This window comes from Marmota flaviventris, chromosome 6 (genome assembly GCF_047511675.1).
Source record: "Marmota flaviventris isolate mMarFla1 chromosome 6, mMarFla1.hap1, whole genome shotgun sequence".
Taxonomy (NCBI): Eukaryota; Metazoa; Chordata; class Mammalia; order Rodentia; family Sciuridae; genus Marmota; species Marmota flaviventris.
The window spans coordinates 141,075,820-141,102,957 of NC_092503.1; the positions used below are offsets into that span (position 1 = coordinate 141,075,820).

At 43.8% G+C, this 27,138-nt stretch overlaps 1 protein-coding gene across 2 annotated transcripts in view; it reads left to right on the forward strand.

Annotated features, from left to right (window-relative positions):
- The first annotated feature begins 21,867 nt into the window (after nucleotides 1–21,867).
- The window catches only part of Ly86 (lymphocyte antigen 86), a 60,005-nt gene continuing 54,734 nt past the window's right edge, over nucleotides 21,868–27,138 (forward strand). The window contains exon 1 of one of the 2 annotated variants that reach the window (XM_027948097.2): nucleotides 21,868–22,078. In XM_027948097.2, the coding sequence (XP_027803898.2) occupies nucleotides 21,940–22,078 (139 nt within the window). In that variant the 5' untranslated portion in view covers nucleotides 21,868–21,939. The remainder of the gene's footprint in view (nucleotides 22,079–27,138) is intronic. The other variant, XM_027948094.2, reaches the window with a different exon arrangement.

Genomic DNA, 27,138 nt, shown 5'->3' on the forward strand with positions numbered 1-27,138 from the left:
AAAATAATCTCAGGAAATGATTTCTTCACTATTGTACCCCCGTGGCTACCACGGTGCCTAATGCATAGAAGGTGCTCAATAAAAATCTACTACAGAATAAATGAAGGGTAAGGCCCACTAGTTGACTTAGTTTCGAACCACCCCGAGGAAACAGAGGTCACCTTCTTCAGGACCCTATAGGGACAAGGGGACTTGGTGCAGGGAAGACGCTCACCTCCAGGCATCAGGATTCAAGCCAGGTCTCTCCATGGGGCATATTCTTTTCCATCTCATGCCGCTCTGTCCCTATGAGCAAAGGGAGAGTAGAGTTAAGAACCGTTCCTAACTTTGTAGCCCAGAAGCCAAGGTTGAGTGGAAACAGAAAGAGAGCCACCAGAGAGCTGGTTGGGGGTGTCAGAGGAGAAAACCCAAACTCTTTTTCTCTTCCATGTTCTCACAATACTCAGCCACTTGGTACAACATTTCTGCCACGGGGCGGTTTCCCACACACACCCGGGCAGCAGTTCTTCAGTGGACACCATCTGTGTGTCCTCTGACTCAACTTAGTCGGGCACTGCTGACCTGAAGATAGCCTCAGATTCCACAGGTTGAGGGCTCACTCCCCAAGATTCTCTCCCACTTCAAATGCCAGTTGCACTCTCCAGACTGTGGCCCGTGATCTGGGCTCCCATCACCACCTCCCTGAGTTCCATTAATCTGCTGGAGCAGCTTGTGGAACCCGGGGAAACACGTTGACCCATTGTCATGAAGACACTGGGAAGTGTGACAGTGACACGGGCAGACCGAGGGACTGCCCAGGGCGAGATATGGGAGAAAGGCCACGAGACCTCCACGCCTCCCCCTGAAGGCCAGCCTCCAGGAACGGCCAAGGATCAGCTCTCCAGAATCCCGCCCCCCTCCAATCCTTGGGGTTCTTGGGGAAGCTTTATTATTCTGCATGGTTGATAATTCTTGTCATTGGTGATCAACTCCACCTTCAGCTTCTCTTCCTCTCCTAGAGGTCAGGGGGTAGGGACGGAAGAGTCAGTTCTCCAGGTACACTCGTCCATTGCTGGTGGGACTACAAATTGGTGCGACCACCCTGGAAAGCAGTATGGGATTCCTTAGAAAACTTGGAATGGAACCACCATTTGACCCATTTATCCCACTCCTTGCTATATACCCAAAGGACTTAAAGTCAACATACTACAGTGACGCAGCCACATCAGTGATTATAGCAGCTCAATTCACAATTAGCCAAGCTATGTATCCAACCTAGGTGTCCTTCAACAAATGAATAGATAAAGAAAATATGGCATGTATACACAATGGAATATTACTCAGTCATAAAAAGAAAGGAATTATGACATTTGCCAATAAATGGATGAACTGGAGTCTATCGTGTTAAGCAAAATAAGCCAATACCCCCAAAACAAAGGCTGAATGTTCTCTCTGATATGCAGATGCTAAGGAGAGTGGAGAGAAGAAGAATAGAAGTCCATTGGATTAGACAAAGGGGAATGAAGGGAAGGGAGTAGAATTAATCAGACATAACTTTTCTATCCTTGTATTTGAATACACTACCAGGATAACTCTGCATCATGTGCAACCATCATAGGATCTTAACTAGAATAACTTATACTCCGTGTATGTATAATATGCATTCTACTGTATGTATAATAATACATTCTACTGTCATGTATGTCTAAAAAAGAGCAAATAAAATAAAATTTCTAAAAAGAGTCAATTCTCTAATCCTGCCTTGGTCTTTCCAGTGAAATTATCTTCAATCATCCTGAAGCTACACAGGGCTTGCCAGCCTTCAGTTAACACACAAAAGACACTCATCACTCTGGAGATTCCAAGAGTTCTAGGAGCTGTGTGTACAGAAACAGAGACAAAGACCAAATATATATATTTCACCACATCCCAGGGGGAGAGAAGAGAAAGAGCCTGTTTCAAAAGGAAATCTTGCAGAGGCCACAATTTCTATTTGAACAGCTGGAGTACAGCTTCTTTCTCCTTGTTCTCCCAAGCTGACAAGTATTTTGAGCCCTGGGACTTTGAAAGAATCACTCCCCAGCTGTCCCTGACATTTTAAAATCTGTTCCCAGTTTGAATTAAGTGGAGTCTTCAGTTCTTGCATACGAAGGCTCTTGCAAAAACGTTTGTAGAAAGCAATTTGTTTCAGCTTTTATATCTTGTCGCAACTGACTTTCTAGACAAAAAAAAAATACACAATACAAACAGGTTTTCCCTGTCTCTGATGAGGGAAGATCCAGGAGACACAATTCAGAGCCATCAAAAACGTGATGGACTCATCACTGAACTGGCACAAAGGATTGCACTCGGCCATTCTCCCCAAGGACTAAGCCATCGTTCCATCTGATGTTAACCTCATAAAGTGCAAGTAATCCCTCCGTGTGTCTCCAACTGTCTAGAACTCTGTCCTGGGAGACAATTCAAACACTGAGGTCCGCTTGGGGGAGGAGGGTCCTTTTATTCCATCAAGGAGGAAATATTCATGAATTTCCACACTTTACATTTTAACAAAGACATGCTGACTTGTTGCAGAACTTCCTGACAGATCTGTGTTAGCATCTTAGCATCTGACAAAGATAACCCACCATGGCTGAAAACAGTCAAATCAAAACAAAAACTGATCACTTCACATTCTCCTCTTTTCTCTTAGAAAGAGTGAAAATTAAACAAAATAAAAAAAAAAAATAGGGTGACACTGCCACAAGAAGCTGACTTTGAAGATCCCGGGGAGTTTCTTTAAGGTTTGAGGAAATGGCATTTAAAAATGAAAGTGACAGCCTCTACTCCACACCCACAAATTGAGCTCTCTTTTTGAATTTTCGAGTTGCACAAATGCTATCTGGTCATTGTGAAAGACGCCAATGTTATAGGAGAGTGTTTCTAGAATACTCCTTTCTTCCCTGAAAATCACAGAATATCAGATTATTGTGAAAAATGACATCTAAATTTTTCAGCATAAAATAACGAGCATATATTCCAGGGATAATGTAAAGAAGTTAGACCACACTGCCTGTTGGGCATTGTTCCTGGCTCTGTCACCAGAAAATGATCCTGATGTCATCAACCCTCAAAATACCTTGTAGAGGTGAACAGCCGTTCCAAAATGTCTGCCCACAGACGTGAAGAGGCACGGAAAACATTCTTTATCAGGCCCAAGGAAAATGTCAATGTCTAAGCAAGGTCACCAATTGTCTGGATTGTGAAGAAGCCATCTTTAGCCATCTTTAGATGCTGAGAATACATCTTTCCTCCTTTTGGGGTCACTTCAACTATTCTTTCTTTAATTATGACAATAATGGTAGATGGTAGTTTGGAAATTCTTTTCCAATGTCATTTCTTGCAAAGTAAAAGTTAGCAATCCCAGTTCAGCTTTGAAAAAAAAAATTCTAACCATCTTGAAGTGTACAATTAATTCAGTGGCATTAAAAATGTCCACAACATGGACAATAAACATTACCCGTTCCAGAATTTTTTTTCCTTATTCAAACAGAAACTGTAATTGCTAAACAAGAATTCCACATTCCCCTCCCTCAAACCCTGGGGCCTCTACTTACTTTGAATCTCTGTCAAACTGCTTATTCCAGGTGATTGTCAAGTGGAATCACATGACACTTGTTCTTTGCTGTCTGGTTCACTTCACTTAGGATGTTTTTTAGCTCCAGACTTGCCATGGTGTATCATAGTTTCATTTTTTAGAGAGTCTGAAGAGCACTGCGTTGTGTGGATACCCAACATTTTGCCTCTCTGTTCTTCATTTGGACTGTTTACATCTTTTGACTCTTGTCAAGAATGCTATGAACATTGGTGCACAAATATCTGAGGCCTGCTTCTTGGGAATACATCTATGAGTGGAATTTCTGAATTGTATGGTGAGTCTGTGTCTAACTTTTTTTTTTTTTTTTTTTGTCCAGGGGATTGAACTCAAGCGTGCTCAACCATTGAGCCACATCCCCAACCCTTTTTATTTTTTATTTTAAGACAGGGTTTCAAAATAAAAAAGTTGCCCAGGGCTTTGCTAAGTTTCTGAGGCTGGCCTTGAACTTGTGATTCTCCTGCCTCAGCCTCCTGAGCTGCTGGGATTTACAGGTGTGGGCCTACCATACCTGGCTGTGTTTTTGAGGAACTGTCAAGTGGTACGTGATAGCTGCACCATTTTACATTTCCTCAGCATGTGTCAAACCTCAGGTTTCAACTCATCCTTACCAACACATTATTTTCTGTTTTTGTTGTCTTCGTTCTGCATGTTTGTGAGTGTGTAATGGTATTTCATTCTGATTTTGATTTATATTTCCCTAATAACTCATGATGTTGATCTTTCCATGTGTTATAGATTTTCTTGGAGAAATGCTTATTCAGGCCTTTTGCTCATTTTTGAGCTGAATTGTTGTTGAGTGGTAGAAGCTCTTTATATATTCTGAATATTAATCCCTTTTCAGAAGTGTGATTTGCAAATATTTTCTCCCATTTTGTGAGTTGTCATTTCACTCTGTTGGTAAGGTCCTTTAATAAATAAATGTTTTAGATTTTCATGAAGTCAAATGTTTCCACTGCTGTAGCATGGATGTGGTTTGGGTGTTATCCAAGAACCAATGTGTTGAAGCATGGATTAGGGTTACAATGTTGGGAGATGGTAGAAACCTAAGATGTAGAGCCCAGGAAGAAAAGATGACCTTGGATCATTGGGAGTGTGCTGTCAGAAGATTAAAGTAGTTTTGTGTAACCCTTGCATAGTTCTCATGAGAGGATTGTTAAAAAAGGAGTAAGCCTGGTGTGCATGTGTGTGTGTGTGTGTGTGTGTGTGTGTGTGTCTCCTTCCTGCTTGGATATGTGATGTGCTCCTCCTCTGTGACCCTTGTAATTGTGACCCTCACCCAGCTTGCCCTATGCTGTTTGGACTCTCAGCCTCCAAAACCATGACTCAAATAAACTACTGCACTTTATAAAGTTAGCCCACATCAGATACTTTGTCATACTGTCAAAAATGACTATTATCTGTGCATTTTACATCATATCCATGAAATCATTGCCAAGTGCATTGATGTGAAAATTCCCTAACATTTTATTCCAAGAGTTTTTATAGTTTCGGCTCTTAAATTTGAGTCTTTGGTCATTTTGAGTTTTTTTTTCAAATATATGGCATAAGCTAATCATACAACTTCAAACTTTTGTATGTGGATATTTGCTTTTCCAGCACCATTTGCTGCAAAATACTATCCTTTCCTATTGAATGAACTTGATTTCCCTATTAAAATAATTATATATCTGAGGGTTTACTTCTGGTCTCTCTATTAAGTCCCACTGGTCTATATGTCTATCTTTATTCCATTGTCATGCTGTTTTGATTACTATAGCTTTGCATAGGTTTCGAAATCAGAAGGTTTGAGTCCTTCAACTTTGTGATTTTTTTTTGTATTTATTTTTATGTGGTGCTGAGGATTGAACCCAGTGCCTCACATGGGTGAGGTAAGTGCTCTACCACTGAGCTACAGTTCCAGCCCAAACTTTGTTATATTTTTTCAACATTTTTTTTTTTTTGGTTCTTCAGGATCTAAGATTTCACATGACTTTTGGGATGGCTTTTCTATCTCTGCACAACATGCTATTGAGATTCTCCTAGAGACTGCATTAAATCTGTAGATCCCTTCAAGTAGTAGCCACATTTTAACATTTAACCATATTAGGGCTTCTAATCCAAGAACTCCAATCTCTTTCTATTTATTTATGTTTACCTTAATTTCTTTCAAAAATGTTGTTTTTTGAGTCTAAGACTTTTATCTCCTTGGTTAAAATTATTCCCAAGAATTTTATTCTTTTTGATGTTGCTGTAAATAAAATTAATTTATTAATTTCCTTTTCAGATGGTTCAGTATTAGTGAACAGAAATACAATAGATTTTTGCATTTATTTATATCCTGAAATTTTGTTGAATTAATGTGTTTTATTACTTATTAATTAATAGTTTATTAATTTATTATTTTTATAAGTTTGTGTAATGCTTAGTTTTCCACATGGAACAATGTCATCTTTAACCACACATAATTTTAATCACTCATTTCTGGTTTGTTGGTTGTTCTCACTGTTGTTTGTTTTTCTGAGGCTGGAGATTGGACCAGGCCTCAGGCATGCTGAATAAGTGATATCTACCACTGAGCCACACTCTTGAGCCCTTTCCAATCTGAATGCCTTCTATTATTTTTATTACCTAATTAGTCTAACTAGAACTTCAGTACTAAGTGGAATAGAATAGGAAAAGCAGGAATTTGAACCTTGCTTCTGATCCTAGGGTGCTTTATCAACTTTTTTGCTGTTGACTAAAAGACCTGACAAGAACAAATGTAGAGGATGAAACATTTATTTCAGAAGTTTCAGTCCATGGACATCCAGCTCCATCCCATGGGGCTCGAGGTGAGGTAGAACATCCTGGTGGAAGAGTGTGGCCAAGGGCAGCAGCTCACAAGATGATCAGGAGGCAGACAGAGAGGTCTCCACTCGCCAGACAGAAAATACATACCCCAAAGCCACGCCCCCAAAACCACCTCCTCCAGCCATGCCCCCACCTGCCTTCAATTACCACTCAATTAATCCCATGAGGTGATTAATCCACTGATTGGGTTAAGGCTGTCACAACCCAATCATTTGTCCTCTAAACCTTCTTGCATTGTCTCCATATGAAGCTTTTGGGAGACACCTCACATCCAAATCATAATATAGGGACAAACTGCATTTTATTTAAAATTAAAAATGTCACCTTTGTAATTTCAAATATAAACCTCCCAAACTGAAACACACAGATAAAAAAAGATGGAAAAGATGAACAGATTTTCAATGATCTGTGTGATAATATCAGTCTGACATACAAGTAGCCCAAAAGAAGATAAATAATGGTATAGAAAAAAAATATTTGAAGAAACAATAGCCCCCAAATTTCCAGAGATCTAACATGCCCAAAGGACTCCAGTCAGGATGAACACAAATAAAACCATATCAAGACACATCACAGTCAAATTTCCAAACACCAAAGATAGTAAAAGCTGTGAAGGAAAAAAGAAATGTTGTCTATAGAGTAATTATAATAAAATGATCTCTATCTGCTAATCAGTTCAATGTTGTTAATAAGAAAATAATGAAACAACATCTATGAAGTGCTGGGTGAATAATTGCTACCTAGAATTTTATATAAAATTAAAGCACCTTTCAAAAATGAAAGTGAAATAAAGACAGTTTCAATACACAAAAAACTGTCATAAGCAGATTTGCATTTCAGCAAATATTAAGGGAAGTCCTTCAGTTTAAGTAATAGTAGATGCAACTAGATCTCTCACAAAAGAAGAGAAGCAGAAAAAAATGGTAAATATGTAGATAAATATGAACGATCATTTCTCCTTTGTTTCAAAGAAACTGACTTTAGTTAGAAGAAGCAGTCCACTGTGGGTCATGCATCTGTGCAAGTTCTTGTAGCATGTGCCAGATTACAAGTCTTATCTGTCTTCTGATCAGGAGCAGCTTATTGTAGCTGGTCACAAGGTGACTAAGTAGCAAGGCAGGTATGATGACAGGAGAACTTCTCACCATGGTAGAAAGACTCAGTTGTTTGCCCCTTTCTACAGTGGTTACTCTCGGCTCCAAAAAGTTCTATGCTCCCAACTCTGGCTTCCTTAGCTGTATCGCAATCCTTCTGCATGTACAGCATCCACCTGGGCCCATCACATTGCCCAGGCAGGACTTGGAGGCAAGAGGAATCAATGTCAAGGTGCTGATGCTCAAGCTACAGATGACATGAGCAGTGAGTAACAAAGTCTCTGACCCGGGAGACCCATATCTTCTGCCAGCACCTGTGAAACAATCAACTTGTTAGTGGGATGCAGTCTCCAAATCTTCATGGTTTTAAACTGGTAAAGCAAATGGGAGGGAGGGAGGGAGGGAGGGAGGGAGGAAGGAAGGAAGGAAGGAAGGAAGGAAGGAAGGAAGGAAGGAAGGAAGGAAGGAAAAGGGACTGCGGTTGTGGCTCAGTGGTAGAGCACTTGCCTCACTTGCATGAGGCACTAGGATGCATCCTCAGCACCACATAAAAATAAATAAATAAAAAAAGATATTGTGTCCATCTATAATTTAAAAAACATTTAAAGAAAAGAAAGAAAGAAAGAAAGGTAATATATTGTTGATTTTTTTATAACTTGTAGAAGTGCTATATATATGTGCAACAGAATGAAGAATAAAAGCAGTTAAATGTAATCGTTTGAAGTTTCTTGCAGATCCTTAACTCAAGAAATATAATATGGATCACAAATGAAAGTCACATAGGTGATTTCAAATTTTCTAGCAGACATATTAAAAGCATAAGAGATAGAAGGCACTAATTTTTAGTATTCTATTTTATTTAACCCAGTATTTTCAAAATATTATCATTTCGACACATAACGGACATAAACATCCTTAGTGAGCTGTGTTACGTTCTTCTTACACTAATTCTTAAACAGAGAGTGAGTATTTTAAACCATCAGCACCTCTCAATTTCTTTTGGCCGTATTTCAAGTGCCAACGCCCCTTACAGCTATACCAATGGCAGCACAGCCCTAAGTCAACAACTAACAACAGGAAACAGGAGGCATCACAAAAACGCCAATAGAGGAGATGACATGCAATACAGAGAAACTCTACCTACTGTATTATTAATCCTGAAGAAGGCAGGAAACTAAAATGACAAAGGATAGATAGGAGAACTCGCGTTTCCAGGTAAGATCAAGTAATCTTTCGTCACTTCCAGCGGGGACAGGGCATGAGAACCGTGGGCAAGAGGTGGGAGTGATAGGAAGAGTTTGGGTCCCAAACCCACCAGTCACATGCTTTGTGAGCTTGGACAAGAAACCGTCTTCTTCCTCCTGCGTGTACCCTTTGATCCTGTAGCTCATTTATTCTTCTATTTATTTACTTGGAGCAATATTTTGCTGTGGTGAAGAAAAGGGATTTGGATATTGCTCTTGCACTTGAGTCATGGCTCTGCCATTATAAGACCTTGGACAAATGACTTAATTCTCTAAACTTCCGTTTCCTCGTCTAAATGACAAGTATTACACCATACCTATCTCAAGCCCATGTAAAAATATATTGATTTTTTAATTATCATTGTTGTTCAGTTCTCTAACTGTAAAGACCAGATGCCATTCAGGACAGTAAGAATTCAAGAGCTAATGACAAGTTTTTTCCCTCAGTAGGGAAGGCAGACGTATAATATCTGACGGATACCTAAGTGGCTACCATGAAAGGGAAGCTAAGAAACAGCAAAGCACAAGGGTAAAAATATAAATGCCTCTATGCAGATGTTCATATTATACTTCATAATCTTTTTTCCTTGAGAAAACACCACAACCAAGCAGCCTGAAAAAAAAGTGGATATTTTTCTGACCCAGCTATTCTGTCTAATAATCAGTACCAATGAATGGGTAGTCAATTATTCTTATTTAACTTAAAAGAACAGTTATCTACCTGATTACCAAGAAGCTCAAATCTTCTGAAACTTGTTTGATATGGTTAGAGTGCTTTTGATATATATTTTTTTCCATTGGCATTCTTTTTCAAAAGAACTGTTTGTCTCCTAATGAGGGCTACCAGGATGTTAGTGTCAGATCCACAGAAAGCATTTTCCATCTGTGCTCCATCGGATCTTGTTTTCAAACCTGAAACTTGTCAAATGAAGCTTCACTTTTCACACAAGAGTCTGGCTTGCCAAGGTCACGCAGCCATCAGTGGTGGGACCAGAACACAGACACAGATTGCTGGTCTCCATGACCTTTGGCAGTCTTTCCCTTCCCAATGTCCCTTCTCTGGTGGAGACTTGGAAGAAAGCATTTGGGAACATCAGCATTGCCTATTTGCTCAAAGGTTAAGAAACTGGCCCTACATCTCCAATTGCTCTTAACGCACACCCAGAGCCTCCCAAAGGGACCAAGCCCTCTGAGTTGCAGTTATAACAATAGCAGCTGTCCAGAATGTGTTCACGGACAAGGGACACAGCTGAAGAAATACGCCCACAACTTCTCAGCTAATCCTGTGCAAATACAGGGAAATGACCAGGACAAATACAATATCTTATGTCAAGTATTATTTTTGTTTTTAATGGATATATTATACACACTGTGTTTTACTGATAGTCTGAGTCATCCTGAGAGTAAACTTTAGTCTCAAAAAAAAATCTCATAGCGGGATTTTATTTATCTGCACCAGATTGTAACAATTTAGTCGGGAATAAAGAGCACCAGGAAAAGTGAAGCGACAATAATGTTTGTGGAAAGGAATTTTCATGAAGGTCTTAATCTATCTTAACTAGTCTCTTAATTTCCATTTCTTTCATTCAAATTTGGTATCGTAATAGAAAATGAGGTATTACCATGTGCAAGAATGAGCAAAGGAAAAACTACAAATAAACAGAAATAATAATGCAAAAAAATCCTATTATTGCTAAAAGAAATTTCAAAAAAATATGAGAAATCAATGTTTGTCTACTAAATTGACCAAAAACCTTTTAAATAATAATGCCTAACTGCTGATAACATTGTGAAATTGCTCAATATAATTGAAAAAATATAATTGTATGTATCAAAAGCCTGAAAAATTTGGTAATTCTTTTGACCAAGCATTTTGGTTTTAGGATTTACCCTGAGGAAATAATCATGGCCAAACCAAAATGTAACGATCAGAAAATTCACTCTACAATTATCTTCTATTAGTTTGCTATTAACAACTATCTACAAGGTCTAAAGTAAAAACTGATTAAATAGATCATGGTCCATCCATAGAGGAGTATATTACAGCATCAGTCATTAAAAGTTATAGAATCAAAAAATTCTAAAGGACCAATGTGAGCAATGTCAAATGTTAGTGTGCAGTTCATGCAATGTGTGTGTATGTGTGTGTGTTGAAAGGACATTTCACAAAGTGACAACAGTAGTGACCTCCAGGTACCGAGATTACTGGTGATGATTTTTTCCCCTTTCTTCCAACTTCCCGGTCCCACAGGGGAGAGTTGGCCTGCATGTCCCAGTGGTTCTTCACTTAAAATATATTACTTTAACAATGAGAAACAAAAAGAAAAATGAGAAACTGGGCTTTGCTTTTGAAAAAGATGACAACACACTTTGTTAATTTCTTGAGAAAGTTGAGAGAAAGCCCTTGCTTTACCTTACTTGTGATAGTCCCTGAGTCTAGGAGTCCCGCAGCCCAGGATGAGCTTGTTGGGACCCACTATCCTCTGGATTTCATCCATTCAATCTAAAATATCTTACTGAGCCTTAGCATGTGCTAGGCACTGGGCATAGAAGAAAAAGCAGAAAAGAAAAACAAGGAAGAGAAAGACTCCCTGCTATACTATGGAAAAGTCTGACTTAGTTTGTTGTTGTTGCTGCTGCTGTAATAAAGCATGAGACTGGGCAATTTGTTTAAAAAAAAAAAAGGTGGTTTATTTCTTACAGTTCTGGAAGCTAGGAAGGCTAAGAACATGGTGTCATTTGGGGGGGAAGGGCCTTCTTCTTCGCATGGCACAGCATAACGTGGCAAAGAGCATCACATAGTGACACAGTGCAAGGCTGCTTTATAACAAAGCCACCACCTTATATTATATGAATCCATAAATGGACCATTTGATTCATGAGAGGCTCCAGGACCCAATCACCTTCCAGTGGTCCCCACTCCAAATACCATTATCCTATTTCTTTGGGGGTTAAGTTTCTAATACATGAATCCTTAGGGACAAACATTCAAAACATAGCAGGGACCCCAACTGAATGATGGATCAGGAGCAATGCTGTGAGGAGGTAGGGTCCCAAGCTGAATTTAGAGGGGTTTCCCAGACACAGCGGAGCAGCTGTCTCCGGGAAGCAAGAATGAAACCTGGCTCCAGTGGAAGTTGTCAGCATTATGACCCAGGAGCGGCTCTGAGCATCCCCGGGCATGTGCCAGTGGTTCTGGGACAGGAGAAAACAGGCCGGCAAGACTGGAGTGCTGGGTCAAGAAGCTGGAGGGGGAGGGTCAGATCTGCAAGGACCTGACAGGCACAGTCAGGGGATCCCACTGATGGGCATTGGTAGGACATCCCTCAGCAGATTCACAGTCCAACAAGATAACGCTGAGTGTGGGCTGGAGAATGGAATTCAGAGGGGCCATATTGGAGGCCAGGAGATCATGAGGACCCCTGTTTGGGGAGCCGGCAGAGGGCTGCACACTCACAGGTGGAAAGAGAGATCCTCACTCAATCAACTTCCCTTTCATTGTAATTTGTGAGAACCAAATTATTTTCAGTGACTTCATCTTTGACTCCCTAATGAGAAGTGTCCAGTGTTGCACTTGAACTGCTATAAAAGGGGCAAGAAGTGACAACTTAGAGCTGGGGACTTTAAAAAAAAAAAAAAAAACAATGAAGTTCCAGGCGAGTGTAGAGGTCACAGCCATGGAAAGCACCAAGTGTTTTGTCCTCATTATTTTCTGATAACCTCACAGTTGGAACTGACATATTCATGATGCAAAGGAAGAGCTCAATGTCTAAATATTAAGCAGTTTACCATGAACTATCTGACCCCCTGCTTCACCAGTGCCCAGTGGAGATTGGAAAAAGGTGCCGTTCATTGGCTTCTTCATGGGCTGGTCTTGTCGTCCCACCTTCCAAGGATTCTCTCTTCTCTTTCAGAGCCCAGTTTTCCATTGCCATTTTGCAATGTTCATGAGAAGATACTTAGGCATCGCCTAGAGGCCCATTCACTTAGTCACAGTGTCCACAACCCAGCATTAGCTGATGACCAGAGTCTGCAAACTAGAGGACTGAGCCGCTTCCGGCCTCAAGGCAGCTACCACCATCTGGTTTCCATCTAAAAATAAAAATATTAATACAGTTACCATTTATTGATGACTATGGACCTTTCCATAGATAAATAAATTTATATTCATGGAGATCATGAGACCGGCCAAGATTTAGCCCAGACCTATCTGACCACCAAGCCCATTTCCTAAGCAACACTACAATTTGTCCACTCCATATGATGGACTGAAGCCTAGGTCCAGCCTGCTCCTTGCAGCTACATGGGCCAAGTCCCAATAGTGTCCAAGAAGGGCCATAATTTGCTTTGATATCACCAGGGGGGAAGATAAGCAAGCCACAATAAGCAAGTTGTAAAGAGGACACTTCTCCAAGTTTAAGAACTTGGGCTCTGGAATCTATATGTCCAACCAGTGACCCCACCACATGTAGGATCTTGGATAATTCACTAGCTACCTCAGTTTCCTCAACCAGAGAATGAGGATCACCACACAAAAGGTCCAGAACCCCTAAAATGTTATCTTTGGGTTTCAGAAATTAGGATTTCTAAATTTCTTGGTTTTAGAGAGGTGATAGAGTCTGCATTTCATCTCACCACCATCGTGTCTGGTACAGGCCCCAGTACATACTGATCAACCCTGTGAATATTTTTGCAGTGAAACAAATTAAGGTTCACCTAGGTGGGCTATATTAAAACTAGAAAAATTATTATCAGTCTAGATGGCATTTTTTCATCAAAAGAATGAACTTAAAAGAAAACCTTTTCTCTTTCAGGGTTTTGGGGTTTCAGAGTTGCAGAAAAAGTAGTGTGGGAGGAGTGATTTATGGAGCTGTATCCACCTTATGAGGTTGTTGTTGTGGGGATTAATTGTGTAAGGGAGTGTGTGTGTGTGTGTGTGTGTACACATTTAAAGAATGGCTGGCACATAACTGGGCTTGGTACATTTTGGCTATTCTTATACATGACCAAAGAGAAAAAATACAGGCTACTTTGAAGATTATTAATGTGTCAAAATTACTGTGGGTTAGGTTTCTACTCCAGGGACTAGAAAGCTCTCCATGAGACCTTTTCAGAAGAATTCTAGGTAGATTCAGCAGCCACCAACACAAAAGGTCAAGAAAATCCGCAGAGGTTATGGGGTGTAGCCCACTGGCAGAGCACCTGCTTACCACATTCAAACTCCTGGCTACCATCTACAGCTCAAAGAGAGGGGCAGGGAGAGGGAGGAAGGAGGGAAGGAGGCAGAAAGAAAAGAAGGAAGGACAGAATCCCAAGCATCTGATCCAAAGAATAAGTTCTTTGATTCCAACCTTCCAACCTGTCTGTCCAGCAGAACATGCTCTCCAATAATTTGGCTCAAATGTGACTAGTGCTGACTTCGCAGTGACAACTGGAAATTCCGGAGCACCTGGAGTTGGAGGTGCACACCAAAGACAGAGCCTGGGGTCTAGCTCCAAGGATCGAGCCCCTTCTTCACACTACATGAAAAATGAAATGATTCTTCCCACTCGGGGCTACATGTCTGTTTCACCCCTGATGCTTTCCTTTAGTGTATTGAAATCACTTCCATTTCATCCAAACGGAATCTTGAACACAATCTCAATTGGAGCCACAGGATTTTCGCTGTAAGTAGTCAATGTGTCCCATGCTGTAGAGGATTTTCATACAGCAAGCATCAGCCCTTTCAGATTATACCTCAGTCATGGTTTAGATACGCGGTGTCACCCCAAGACTCATGTATTAAACAATGAAAGAATGTTCAAAGGCGAAATGATTGAGTGACGAGAGCCTTGATCTAATCAGTGGATGAATCCACTGATGTGGATTAACTGTAGACAAGTAGGGTGTGCTGGAAGAGATCATGTCACTAGGGATGTGATTTTGGGGTTCATATTTTGCCTCTGGGGCAAAACTCTCTCTCTCTCTCTCTCCCTCTCTCTCTCTCCTTGCTTCCTTATTGCGGTGTCCTGAGCTGTTTTCCTCCACGATGCCCTACCACCTCAGGCCCAGAGCGATAAACTTGGCCGTCTATGGACTGCGACCTCTAAACCATGAGCCCCAGATAAACCTTTTCTCCTCAATATTGTTCTTGTCATTTCTTTTGGTCCCGGCGAGGAAAGAGCTGACCTAAACAACCTCTCTTCCCTGAACTCAGAGCAATTTCTTCTACTTTGATCAGCTATTGCAATTTTTTTGCCCTTTAAGTCACTGGAAAATTGATCAGACTGATCTATAGTGGGCCCACCTCTTCCTGGCCTGGCAAACGTGCTCCTCGAACAGAAATCATTTCTGTTTGTTGTTTATCATAGAATTTATAGACCCACTGAGAAGCCAAATGCTCTGTATATTATGTCCTTGAAATAATTAAACATTAATAATGATAACAAATGGACTGACAACAAGAAAACGGGAAGAGAGTAGCGTATCAGATAAGCCTGCCACAGTTTGTTCATGGCAGAAAACAATGTTGGAGAATCCTGATGAGCTACTGGTCTGGGGTTAAAAAAAAAAATTAAGTTTATTGCCTGTAAGCCAGAGTCTGTTGAAAATATTTCAGTAAACAGTCCAATTTTCTGTGTGGAATACAAACAATTTTTCAACAAGCAAAGTCTCTTTTCTTTTATTAAAACAATTGTGCTAAACAAATTTGTTTATTGATGTTGCCTCCCATAGAAGGAAAGCTCTGTAAAAATGAGGACTCGGTTTTGGTGAGTTCCTGGGGCTTGGGATTGTAGCTGCTTAATATTTGTCGAATAAATAATTGAATGGATTTGAGGCAAGTCAACAAACAGATGACTTTTTTTCCCCCACTTGTAGAGAAAGCAGGTGGCTGTTTTCTGCACATTTCTCAGATACATACATGGGATGGGTGATGTCAATTGCCCAGGGAACTTTGCGGGCATCTTGCACTTTCCATGGGTGAATCCCCAGGAGTCTGAGAGGCTGTGGGAGAGACTCTGAGGAAAGGTTCAGGAGGACAAGATCTTAACAGAGCCCACATAACAGAAGGAGGCGTTGAGACAACTGTCACATCAGCAGGCACCCGAGAGGGCTGCTAAACTGTGTGTATCACAGGAAGTAGCCTCCCTTCCTCAGAGACAGTCACAGGGCAAAGGAGCCAAGGAGAAACTGTTGCCTACCACAGAGTCCCCTACGATGGGGACATGATCTGAGAAACTTGTCGTGAGTGATTTAGTCATGGTGTGAATATCGCAGAGCGCACTTACACAGACCTAGACGGCATTGAAGGTTTGCTCTGGCAAGTAAATCTCTTCCGTCCTTGGCTTACCTGGAATTCTTAGTCCAAAATTCTTCAGCAGCCTCCACATGAGCACTCCCAGATCCACAGCTCCTCCAGTGAGGATCCCTGAGTCATCGAAACCAGCAGTAGATTCAAAACTCATCCCTGAGTTCAGCCTTCTATTTAGACACTGAAAACAACCTTTTGGCTTTGGCCACGATTGGCATGGTGCCAAGAGGAATGAGCTCCTGTGTCTGGTCTTCAATCCGTGGTGGTGCTAGAAGTTTCTCCGCCTCTGGTACAGGGCCCTCTTGCAGTTTTGTTAGCCGACGACCTGCAGGGAAGCACAACCTTCCACAGTTCCTGACACTTTGTTCTAGTTTTTCAAGATCTTAGCTGTGTTGGAATGGGGCGCCCCTGACTGGTGAGCAAGAACGTGACATCCGTGACCTTCCCCCTCAGGGTCCTTACCAGTTTTAATTTCATTTCCAGGTCAGTCACTCAAGATGGCCTCTTACTGGTGCATTAGCTACGGATTTCGTCTGCTTAGGGGCCATGATGAACAGAAGGGCCTGGGGAGAAACCAAGCACAAGACAAAATGATGCCATCAGGAGACGTGTTGAGATGCGTGAGGCTGCTGCTGCCCACCATCCCATGAGCAGTGTGTGTGGACGGAAGCACTATTGTGCAGCGCCCGACAGCTTACACACCCGAGGGGCATGAGCAGAGGACGGCCACAGCTGAACACAGATAACGGTGAAGGCACAACTGCCCGTGGAGGCAAAGAGCTCTATCGTCAATGCTTGGTGTTAAAGAGCAGGAGGCTACCTACCCTCTGCTGCCCTGAACTTCCTCCCACGTCCTGGGGAAGTCTGACACCCTCTGAAGTTGAATCACTTTCCCAAGGGGCCTGTATTTCCAGAACCCTGTGTCGCACATCCCACCAATGCAAACATGAACATCTGCCCTTTACACACACATGCACACGCACACACAGAATCCCTAGGGGCGTAATTCTCAGACAGCTGTCACGCTGCGTATTACACAGCAAACAATTTAGAATCTGTTCTTCAAACACCTTCGCTTCATCCTACCTACAGACAGGGGCTTCCCCCCACTCTGCAGCAACCTTTGACAACTCCCTTCCCCCTTCTTCCCTCCACTCCTTACTTTTCTCTCTCTCTCCCTCTGTAACACTCTACTTTTTCATGTGGAGAAGGCTCATCCTTAGGCACCTTCATGGTGGGACTCCTGCTCTGAGTCACACCTTTCACCCTCCAAGTCTCTTCAACACAAGAGTCCCTTCTGAAGGACACTTTCAGCAACAGCCTTTCTTTCTGTTAAACGTTCCTACTCTGCAAGAAAAGAAAGACCATCATCAACCTGACTTCTGTGGGAAAAGCCCAGCCTGAGATGCAGGAAGGGATGGTCCACGTAGAAGATGGATCTGGGTGAGACCAGGGACACAGCTTCTTTAGCCACAACTTGCTAAGGCATCAGAAGTCGACGTCAGAGCCTGACGATATATTTGGTTTCCATTTACATAGACATGACCATATTTTACATAACTATCATAAATGGATTCTAATTTTATTCATAGTTAGGGAACAAGACATTCTCAAAATTTTTTTTGTTGTGTTTGTAAAGCTTCTGGTTGAAGAACTCGAGATATCATTAGGAATTGATTCCTGAAGATGGGCCATACCTAGGGATTTCAGTCAAACCCTGGTTCTCGGGAAGCAGAACAAATAAGTCGAATTCCTTAGAAAAAAAAAAATGGCTTACTCTTTTTTTCCCTGTAAATGTGCTACATGCTATCTAAACTTACAGCTATAATATAACAAAATAATCTTTTATTAAGAAGATTTTTAAAAATTATACATTTTCAATGGAATCTTACTCAGCCATAAAAAAGAATGGGATTCCACCATTTGCAGCAGCCTGGATGGACCTGGAGGACATTGTGTTAAGTGAAATAAGCCAGGCACAGAATAATAAATACCACATGTTCTAACTCATATGCATGTTGAGGGCCACAGCGGAGTCGGGATGACGCATGGCACTTTTGCCAGAAGTAGTGATTGAGAGGTGACGCCAGCGAGTTCTCACGGAGTTCCCATTGAGTTCCAGTTGAGCTCTCGCGGGGATTCCTGAAGAGTTCTCATTGGTTGGGGAAGTGCGGGAGGAGGGATTTCCCGTTGGTTGTTCCTGGACCAGCCGTGTGTCGTTCGGGAGAGTTCCCGGGGGAACGTGTGTGGAGTGTGCTGGTGGAGTTCAGAAATAAAGTTTGTTCCTGCTTGAGTGGCTCGTGATTTGTGCCCAGCCAGACTGCGGCATATGCAGAAGCTAAAAAGCTGATCTTACAGAAATAGAGAGTAGATAAATAGTTACCAGAACATGGGAGGGGTTGTGGGACAGAGAGAGGATGGCTCACATGTCCATGGCACGGTGGATAGGAGGAACAACTCCCATGCTCTCCCATGTAACGGATGGTTGACATCAATTAGTTGTATTTTTCTGTAAAATAGCTAGTAGGGAGGATTCTGAACATTCCCAGCAAAAGTGATAAATGTCAGAGGTGATGGACGTGCAAATTACCCTGATCTCATCATTACACATGTATGACATGGCACACGGTACCCCCAAAGCTATATGTAATTATTACATCAATTAAAAATAACATATTTAAAAATAAAATAAAGTGTGTGTGTATATATATATATATATATATATATATATATATATATATATATACATGGATAGATAGATAGTACATTCTATAACAGATCAAGTCCTATAACCCAAAGCGAAGTGTTCTCCAGGTGCAGCCCCAGACCAGCAACACCAGATCAGCACCAGGGAACATTTTTAGGAACACATGTGCTTAGGCCCTTCCTCATACCTGCTGAATCAGAAGCTCTGGAGCAGGGAAAGCAGTTGGTATGTTAATAGGCCCTGCGGCTGACACTGATGCTCGTTTATGTCTGAGAACACTGTTCCACTGGGTCTCTGAATGGCCATATTGAATATTTCTGAATTCCAGTCCCTTGGATTAGATTCATCTCAGTGTGGAGTCTGCTGGTTAATAAAAATCTATGGCCCTGTCCTCAGATTACATGCTTTCTACAGTGTTTGCTAGAATTCTACCCCCAAGGTGATGGGATTGTGTTAGGAGATGGGCCTTTGGGGAGGTGATTAGGTCCTGAGGATAGAGACCTCATATTGGGATTAATACCATTATAAAAGAGACCCTAGAGACATCCCTGACTGCTCTACCCTGAGAGGAGAAGGTGCTATCTGAACTAGGAACCACCGGCTGGTGCCTCCAGAACTGTGAGAAGTGAATGTTCTTGTTTAAGCCATCTAGTCTATGGTACTTTTATTGTGGTAGTCAGAATATACTAAGGCAGTATCCCTGCCCCTGCTGCCCACAGCTTTCAATCAGGATGTTACTCCGTACCCTACACTCCAGGGTCCTTCCACTGGGATTGGTCATGCCATAATCTACAAGAAGGGAAGATCTTATTCTTAATTGCTCTCCTAATTCACATGCTCAGAGCTAACTCAACAATTCCTAGAATATTCAGTTATCCCAAGGGAAAGCTTATTTGTTCCTATTCTGGATCAACTGTGGATACAACACTTCCACAAAGGCCCATGGCTAAATGCTCACTTCCTGAGATATTGCTCAGAGCACTGCTGACCTCCCCTTACTGGGACTATGTGGAGTGTATTAGTCCATTTTCCATAACTGTAACAAAATAACTGAGGCTTGGTAAGTTATAAGTAAAAAGGTTTATTTAACTTATAGTTTTGGAGGCCACAAATCCAAAAAGCACAGTACTGGCTCTGGTAAGGGCCCCCTAGGCTACATAATAGCATGGTGAGTGGCATCATGGCGGAAGCATATGCAAGAGGGAGCAAATCAAACGGTGACATAAAAGCTAGAGGGAAAGACCAGGGAAGGGTCTGCTTCTTCTTCATGAGAACCCTCTCTGGAGAGTGAACCAGGGTCCCATGAAAACTAATTAATTCCTTTGGAAGGCAGTGACCTCCTTGACCTAATTGCTTTCCATTAAGCCCCATCTCTTAATGGTCCCACACCACCTCCCAACATCACCACACTGAAGACCAAGCTTCCAAGGGTTAATCATGAAGATTTGGGGGAAACACTAAATCACAGCATGGGGCTAGCTTGTTTCCTTCTAGAACAACTGACCCACCTCTCCTTGGGACTCAGCTTTCTCCTTGGGTTCTGTCAAAGCCAGTTTTTACTTAAACTTGAACCTGCATCAGACCTTCCTAGAGCACTAGGCCCTCCCAGAATGCTGGGCCCAGCCCACAGTTTCCCACTCAGTGTGTCTCACGTGGAGTCCAGAAGGTGCTCTTCTAACAAGCTCCCAAGGAAGCCAATGCTGTTGTCTCCCCAGACCACTTTGAGGACCACTGTTGAAGACCACCATCACTGAACTTATTTGCACACAGGTACCTTTAAAATATCAGTCCAGGCTTGTCCCTTCCCCAAATAACTACTCTTTAATATCTCCCTAAATATCCAACTACTCACCAATAAATTCAATATGTTTGTTTTCCTTTATTGGTCATTAAATCTACACATACTACCAAAAGCAGTTGTTTTGGGAGGATTTTGTTATTGTTGTTGTTGTTGTCGTTTGTTTTGTTTTGTTTTGGTACCGGTGACTGAACTCAGGGGCACTCAACCCCTGAGCCACATCTCCAGCCCTTATTTATTTAGAGGGTCTTTACTGAGTTGCTAAATGTCTCCTTTTTGCTGAGGCTGGCTTTTAAATCACGATCCTCCTGCCTCAGCCTCCCAAGCCACTGGGATTACAGGTGTGTGCCACCGGGCCTGGCCAAAAGCAGTTTTAAGGTGACTTTAGTTCTTATTTCGCCACTGGAAGAAACAGTCGACTTTCCTAGCGCACTAGAAGAAATGCCTGCCCTCCCTGGGGAAAGAGTGTCCTCTGTTGCTCCTGACTTCTGCAGGCCTTGCCCATGTCTCAGATTCTCTTGGGTGCGGTGGCATCAAGGTTGAAGAACGGCAGGGTGACAGAGGTATATGGAGGAAGGATAAGATGATCTTGGGTTGGAAAAGAGAGCAGGATGTGTATCACATCAATGATCCCAACAAGGACCAGCCAATTAAGCCAGACTTAGAAGGAACACCCGGCATCCCCACCCTGCAGGTTCCCCCCACCAGGCCAAACCCGTAAACAGCACAGCACTGACTTTCCCCCCAACACCCCCGGAGCCCACGTCTGCTGCTCCCAAAGCCAGGTCCTATTTTCTTCAACTGGACAATGGAGTGCTGAGATCCTAACCCCCGACAATGGAGCCAAAACCAGAGAGAGCAAGATGCCAGTTAGGCAAAGCCTCATTCCAAATTCCAAATATCAGTCTGCAGCCCTCAACATGCCAAATGCTCCCTGCTGGTCCCAGCCAGATCCCGGGCCCTCCAGAGGCTGGGAGCTCCTGATGGAAAACACGTGGAGGCCTGTGGTTTATCTTTCCTGGGTTTACAACTCCACCTGGGGCTGGGAACGCTAAGGAGGGCTGTTTTGAAGGACCCCAGGCACCATGTCATGCATCCCTTGCTGGTCTGCTCCCTGAGAAAGCATAAAGTCAACATCCACTGGATGCCAGACCCAGACCAGCCTCATCCTGACCACCCAAGTGCCAGTGGCCCCCGGGGAATGGATTTCACCTTCTGCTCTCACAGTGCGGTCTCAGGAGCCTGAGATTTGAGAAGTGAAACCCAACAGGCCTCTCCCTTCGTCAGAGGAGAGGAAGCGCCTCTGGGGCCCTTTTATGGGGCCTGTTGGTTTTCTGTTGGCCACACACAGGCCCTCGCCATGAACGGTCTCACGGCTGCCCTCCTGGTCTGGACTCTGATTTCTCCCAGCGGCGGAGGCCACGGGGGCAGAGGGGAAATTTGGCCCACACACGTGGCCTGCAGGAACGAGGGCTTGGAGGTGTTCTACCAGAGCTGCGGTAAGTTCTTTCAGATGTCCACCTGTGTTTACGGGGAGATGAAGCCTCCAGCTGTGGGCTGTTTAAGGGCTCAGTGGGTGTGGGGTGAAGGGAGAGGGGACCAGCCACTTTCTCCAGCTGCAGTGAGTCTGCAGGGGCGATTGGCAGCCCATGGGAGAAGGAGGGATGGAGGGAAGAGAGCCCGGTGAGAGTAACCCAGAGCGAGAAGGAGAAATCAAGCATCGAGATGCAGCAGCAGTTCACTAGCAAAACCCAGGAGCCCCCAAAGAACAAAATGACCAATGGGTCTTCCAAATCATGGAACCTCACCCACCGAAAATTAGGAAAAGATGCCTCTGAGAGGCTTTCCCCGCCCCCCAGGTTGTGCATGGGCTCACCTTCCAGTATGTTTAGTTTGCAAGTTACCCCAAGATCCCCACCCTCCTTCCAGAATTTCCAGAGCTGCCCCTGGGGCGGCACCATCGATCATCAATCTTAATCAGCAAGCCCTGTGAGAGGAGCTGTGGGTGCAGGGTTTTCTCTAGTGCTAAGGATCACGAAAGGGAGCGCCATGGTTTGAAGGGGCCTTGCAGACGTCATGTGTTGGAAACTTCTTCCCCGGGGAGGCTGTGTTGGGAGACAGGACAAAATGAAAGATGACGCTATCAGGTTCTGGCCCACAGAAGTAGATCGGCATCATTATCCAGGAATCCAGGAGTAGGGGAGTGACAGAAGAATAGATCTGGTCTGCCCCACCCCTTTGTCCCTCTGCTCCACACAGCAAGAAGCTCCCCGGACCCTGGACCTTGGGCTTCCCAGACTCCAGAACAATAAGCCAAGAATCTCTGTCTTACAAATGGCCCAGTGTGTGCTGTTCTGTTACGGCGGCACAGACAGGAGAGGGAGACTGGGCGTTACCCCAAAGGCCAAACCAGCCCGCCCACGGGAAGGTCACGGTCCAATGAGTAAAATGTCTGAACCAACCCACTGGGGTGTGTCTCGGTCCCCAACGCTGCAAAGTGTCACCCACGTAGTGACTTTAACATCAGGACATCATTGCCTCAGAGTTCTGGGGGCTGCAGGTGTGAGGTGAAGGTGTGGGCAGGGCTGGTTTCCCCTGAGGCCTCTCCCCTGCCTTGCAGACAGCTGTCCACTCCCTGTGTCTACATGTGGGCTTCCCTCCATGTGTAGCTGTGTCCTGATCTCCTCCTCTTATAGGGACACCAGTCAGATTGGATTAGGCTTTATTTAAACTTAACCACCTCTTTAAAGACCCCCCATTCACATTCTGAGGACGGGGAGTTAGGACCCCAGCACATGAGTCAGAGCAGACACAATTCATGGTGCAGGTCACTCTTGCTTTACAATGGCGATGGGACCCTGGGTCGTTGGTATCCTGTCCGTGTAAGATGTAGAATAATAGCAAGACTGGAGATGCCCGGAGCCGTCAGAATTTGTCTTCTGATTTCATCATCATATAAAAAGTTGCCGGGGCTGGTCTGTCTCCATACTTACCTTTCAGACTATAGCCACTACTGCCAAATCACTGTCACCAGAGGCATGAGGACTGGGAACATCAGGGAAAGAACTAGGACCTATAGTCTGAAGATCTGGGGTGTGATTCCCCCTGGGGAGGGGGGACCTACTCCACGGAGCCATTAAACCTCAGGTACAAGCTCGGCTCTTGGCTCTGGGAATAAAGGAATGGAGGTGTCAGGAGTGTGCTGTGTCATTAACATAGATGAAACACCTTGTGTCTCTCCACAATGTCAGAATCTATTGAATAATAAATTCACAGGCTACACCACTTTCATCTCTGACAGACGAATACTTGTGGGTCACCTGGTTGTCACAAGCCAGGCAATCACAAGGTTTTTTTTTTATTCCCATCTTGATTTCTAATATCTAAACACTCAAGTCACATCCACTTTACACGATGATATATAGATAGGTCACAGAAAGACTAAGAAAGGGTTAAAGTGGCCGCTGGCTTACAGGATGCGATGGAACCAAAAGCCCACTGTAGGTGGTCAGATAAGGATTTTAACCAATTCCTCAGAATTGTCCAAGCAGAGGGTCCAGATGGACTGCAGTTTCAGTCGAGTGTCAAGTGTTGCTTGAGGTGTCAGCTTGGAGCCGGCTCTGTGTGGTCTTTGCAAGCAGGAGAAACCACACTTAGCTGAAGCCCAGTAGGGACAGGAAATTGTAGGTCCCTCATGGTAGCAATCTTTCTGGACAAGGCTTATGATGAGTGACCAGGTGACAGGGTCAAGGAGCTACCATGCTCAGTTTCGGGGTGGAGGACTCCTCCTTTTATGTCTTGAGTGAAGGGTTCTCATCTGGTGGGGTTGATAAATTCCCATGTCTGATGTGACTGCTGTGATTTGGGATGCCCACATGTCTGGGTACGCCTGGGTTTAGTGTGGTCAGTTGGCATGTATACATCATCTATCAATCTGTGCCTTATGGTGGTACAGGGCAGGTGGTGGTTGTTGACTTGCACAAACAAGGTGTGGAATCATTCGACCTTGGCACTTGAACTCCAAATGGAGTAGCTCCTGGCAAATTACTGCTTTAGAAAATGAGGTCACTCAGGCTTAGGCACAGCCTGAAAACAGATGTTCTATGCGTCAAAGAGTCATTCGGAGCAGGACACAACCTGATCTCCACAGGGGGACATGCAGTCCTCATGCAGGAGCCATGGGAGGATCAGACAATGAATCCTTTGTATGAAGGGCTGCCACAGAGGCAGGCATGGTACCAGGGGACAGGGTGTTCAGAAGAGTGTAAGGTTGGTGCTGTCCAGGAAGAAATCATTAAACTTAAGTTGAAATTTAGCAAATAAAAAATGTAACAGTGGCAACATCTCCTTTTCATTGGAGGTTTGCTTATATGCATCAGGGACCCTGCTAAGTGCTTTGTAGGCATCCTTCTCATAGACACGGAAACTGAGGTTCAGAGATGTCAGCTAACTTTTCTGAGGCCACACAGCTAAGAGTGGTGGAATCACACCCCTAGGGGAACAGAGAAGACAAGAAACTGAACAAATATTTGTGGAATTAAAACAAATGCATCCCCCAGCCTCTCTGACTCCAGAGCCTGTTCTCTGAATGCCCCTGCTGGCTAGAGCTTGTCCAGTAGGCAAGACGGAACAGAGAGGGGACAGGGGAGGAGAACTTGGTCTCATAGAACAGCATGTAGGAAGGCAGGGAGACAACGACTTGAACTGGTTTAGCATTCAGAACGCTGAGGAGGGGCTGTAGGCACCAGGCAGGGGTGAGAAATGAGGCAGGAAATGTGGGCAGAGCCCCAGACCAGGGTGGGTGTGGGTTCCCTCCCGTTGGCAATGAGGAGGTTGAATTTTGGAAAGATCCTTTGGGGACTGAATAGGAGCATCGATATTGAAACAGAAGCTATTTGTGGCTAGAAATAGGGTGTGTAGCCAGGAAGAATGATAATTCTGGAAAGACACCATGAGAGTGTGAGTTAACATCATTTCCACAGCCTGAACATCAGGGGAGCTCTTTGGTACACTTTTAGGTCAGTCGAAGGGCAAGCTATATTCTGGAACCTTCTGCCGGGTTGGGTATACCTGACAGCCATTTTGGTTCAGGCCTGAGTGGTTACATCTCCCTGCCCAGAAGGAGATGGTCTGTCGCTCTGTTGCTGTCCTCAAGGAGGCAGCACCCGGAGCCCTGTGCATGGATGTCACAGGGCAAAGGCCACACTTCTGTGAAGTCCAGACCTCCTGAGCGCTCACTGGAGACTTCTAGATCTCACGATGCGCCCAGAAGTGGGAGGGCTGTCTGACAAAACAAAGGAGCCATTGTTTCCTAGGATTCGGGCTTCTCTTTTCATCCTTTAACTTCCGTGTGTCAGGAGCATGGAGGAGACCTTACGACAGAGGCTGTCCTGAATACTACAAAAATCCTTGAGGAAGAAGGAGCCGCGTGTGCAGTTTCCGGGCTCTCAATACCAATCAGGAAGTGAGCAAAATTTTTCTGAAAAAGCAGAAGGAAGTCAAAAAGTCACTGTCTCCATCAGAAACAAAAGCATTTTCTTTGTTTAATTGTCAAATAATACAACAAGCCCAGGGACAAATGCCCATCAATATATCTACTTCTCCATGGCCTCTGGGCCACCAAGATGTGAATTACTGAAATACATATGATTAGAAGAGGAAATTGGCAGCCGTCGGAGACGCAGGGTGTGGGGAAGAGTAAGGGAAGGTGCTAGGGACTGAATGCTTGTGTCTCCCCACAATTCGTGTTAAATCCTAACCCCCAAAGTGATGGCTTTAGGAGTCAAGATCTGGGGGGGGGGGGGATGATTAGGTCACAAGGGTGGAGCTGCAGGTATGGGATTAGTGCCCTTATAATAGGCACCATAAGTACAAGAAAATTGTAGAATTCCTTTCAGAGAATCATTGCCACAATAATCTCTCTCTTCTAAACGTCAGTTTAAAATTTAACAAACTCCCTCCCTTTGTAAAGCCCTCGTTTAATCCTTATGAGCAGCCCTTTGAGGTAAGCAGGATGTTTATCTCCATGTTCTGGATGTAGAAACTGAGGCATATGCCTAGTGAGTATGGAAATAAAGTAGCCGAACCGAGCCATGACATTAAACCTACGAGTTCTGACTCCGTGCCCAGCGATTCAGGGCTGGGCGGGTTGGGCTCCTCCTTCTCCAGCATCCCCTGGGAGCCTGCAGCAGCGGCAGGGCGGGACCTCCCCCTCTGCTCTTTTCAGCCACAGGGACCAAGTTCTCTTCTGCTGTCAGGTGGTATCTGGAAATACCATCTCCCAATTCAAAGAGTCAAATGAAGGGCCATTCTCTAATTATTAAAAACAGTGTTTACTGCAGTCAGAGCGCTCTGTGCAGTTGGCGTGTTTATTTCGTATGGAAGCCCATTTCCCACAACCGACAATGGCTTCCTCTGTGCAGTAGTTGGTGAGTGGGGAGCAGAGGGGAAACTGTTGTGGGTGAACCCTATGGGACCTGGCCAGCCCCTGGGAGTTTCCAGAGTCAGGTTACCATGGCTTCTGGTGGTCATCATGCTTCAAATAGCCATTGACACCTGT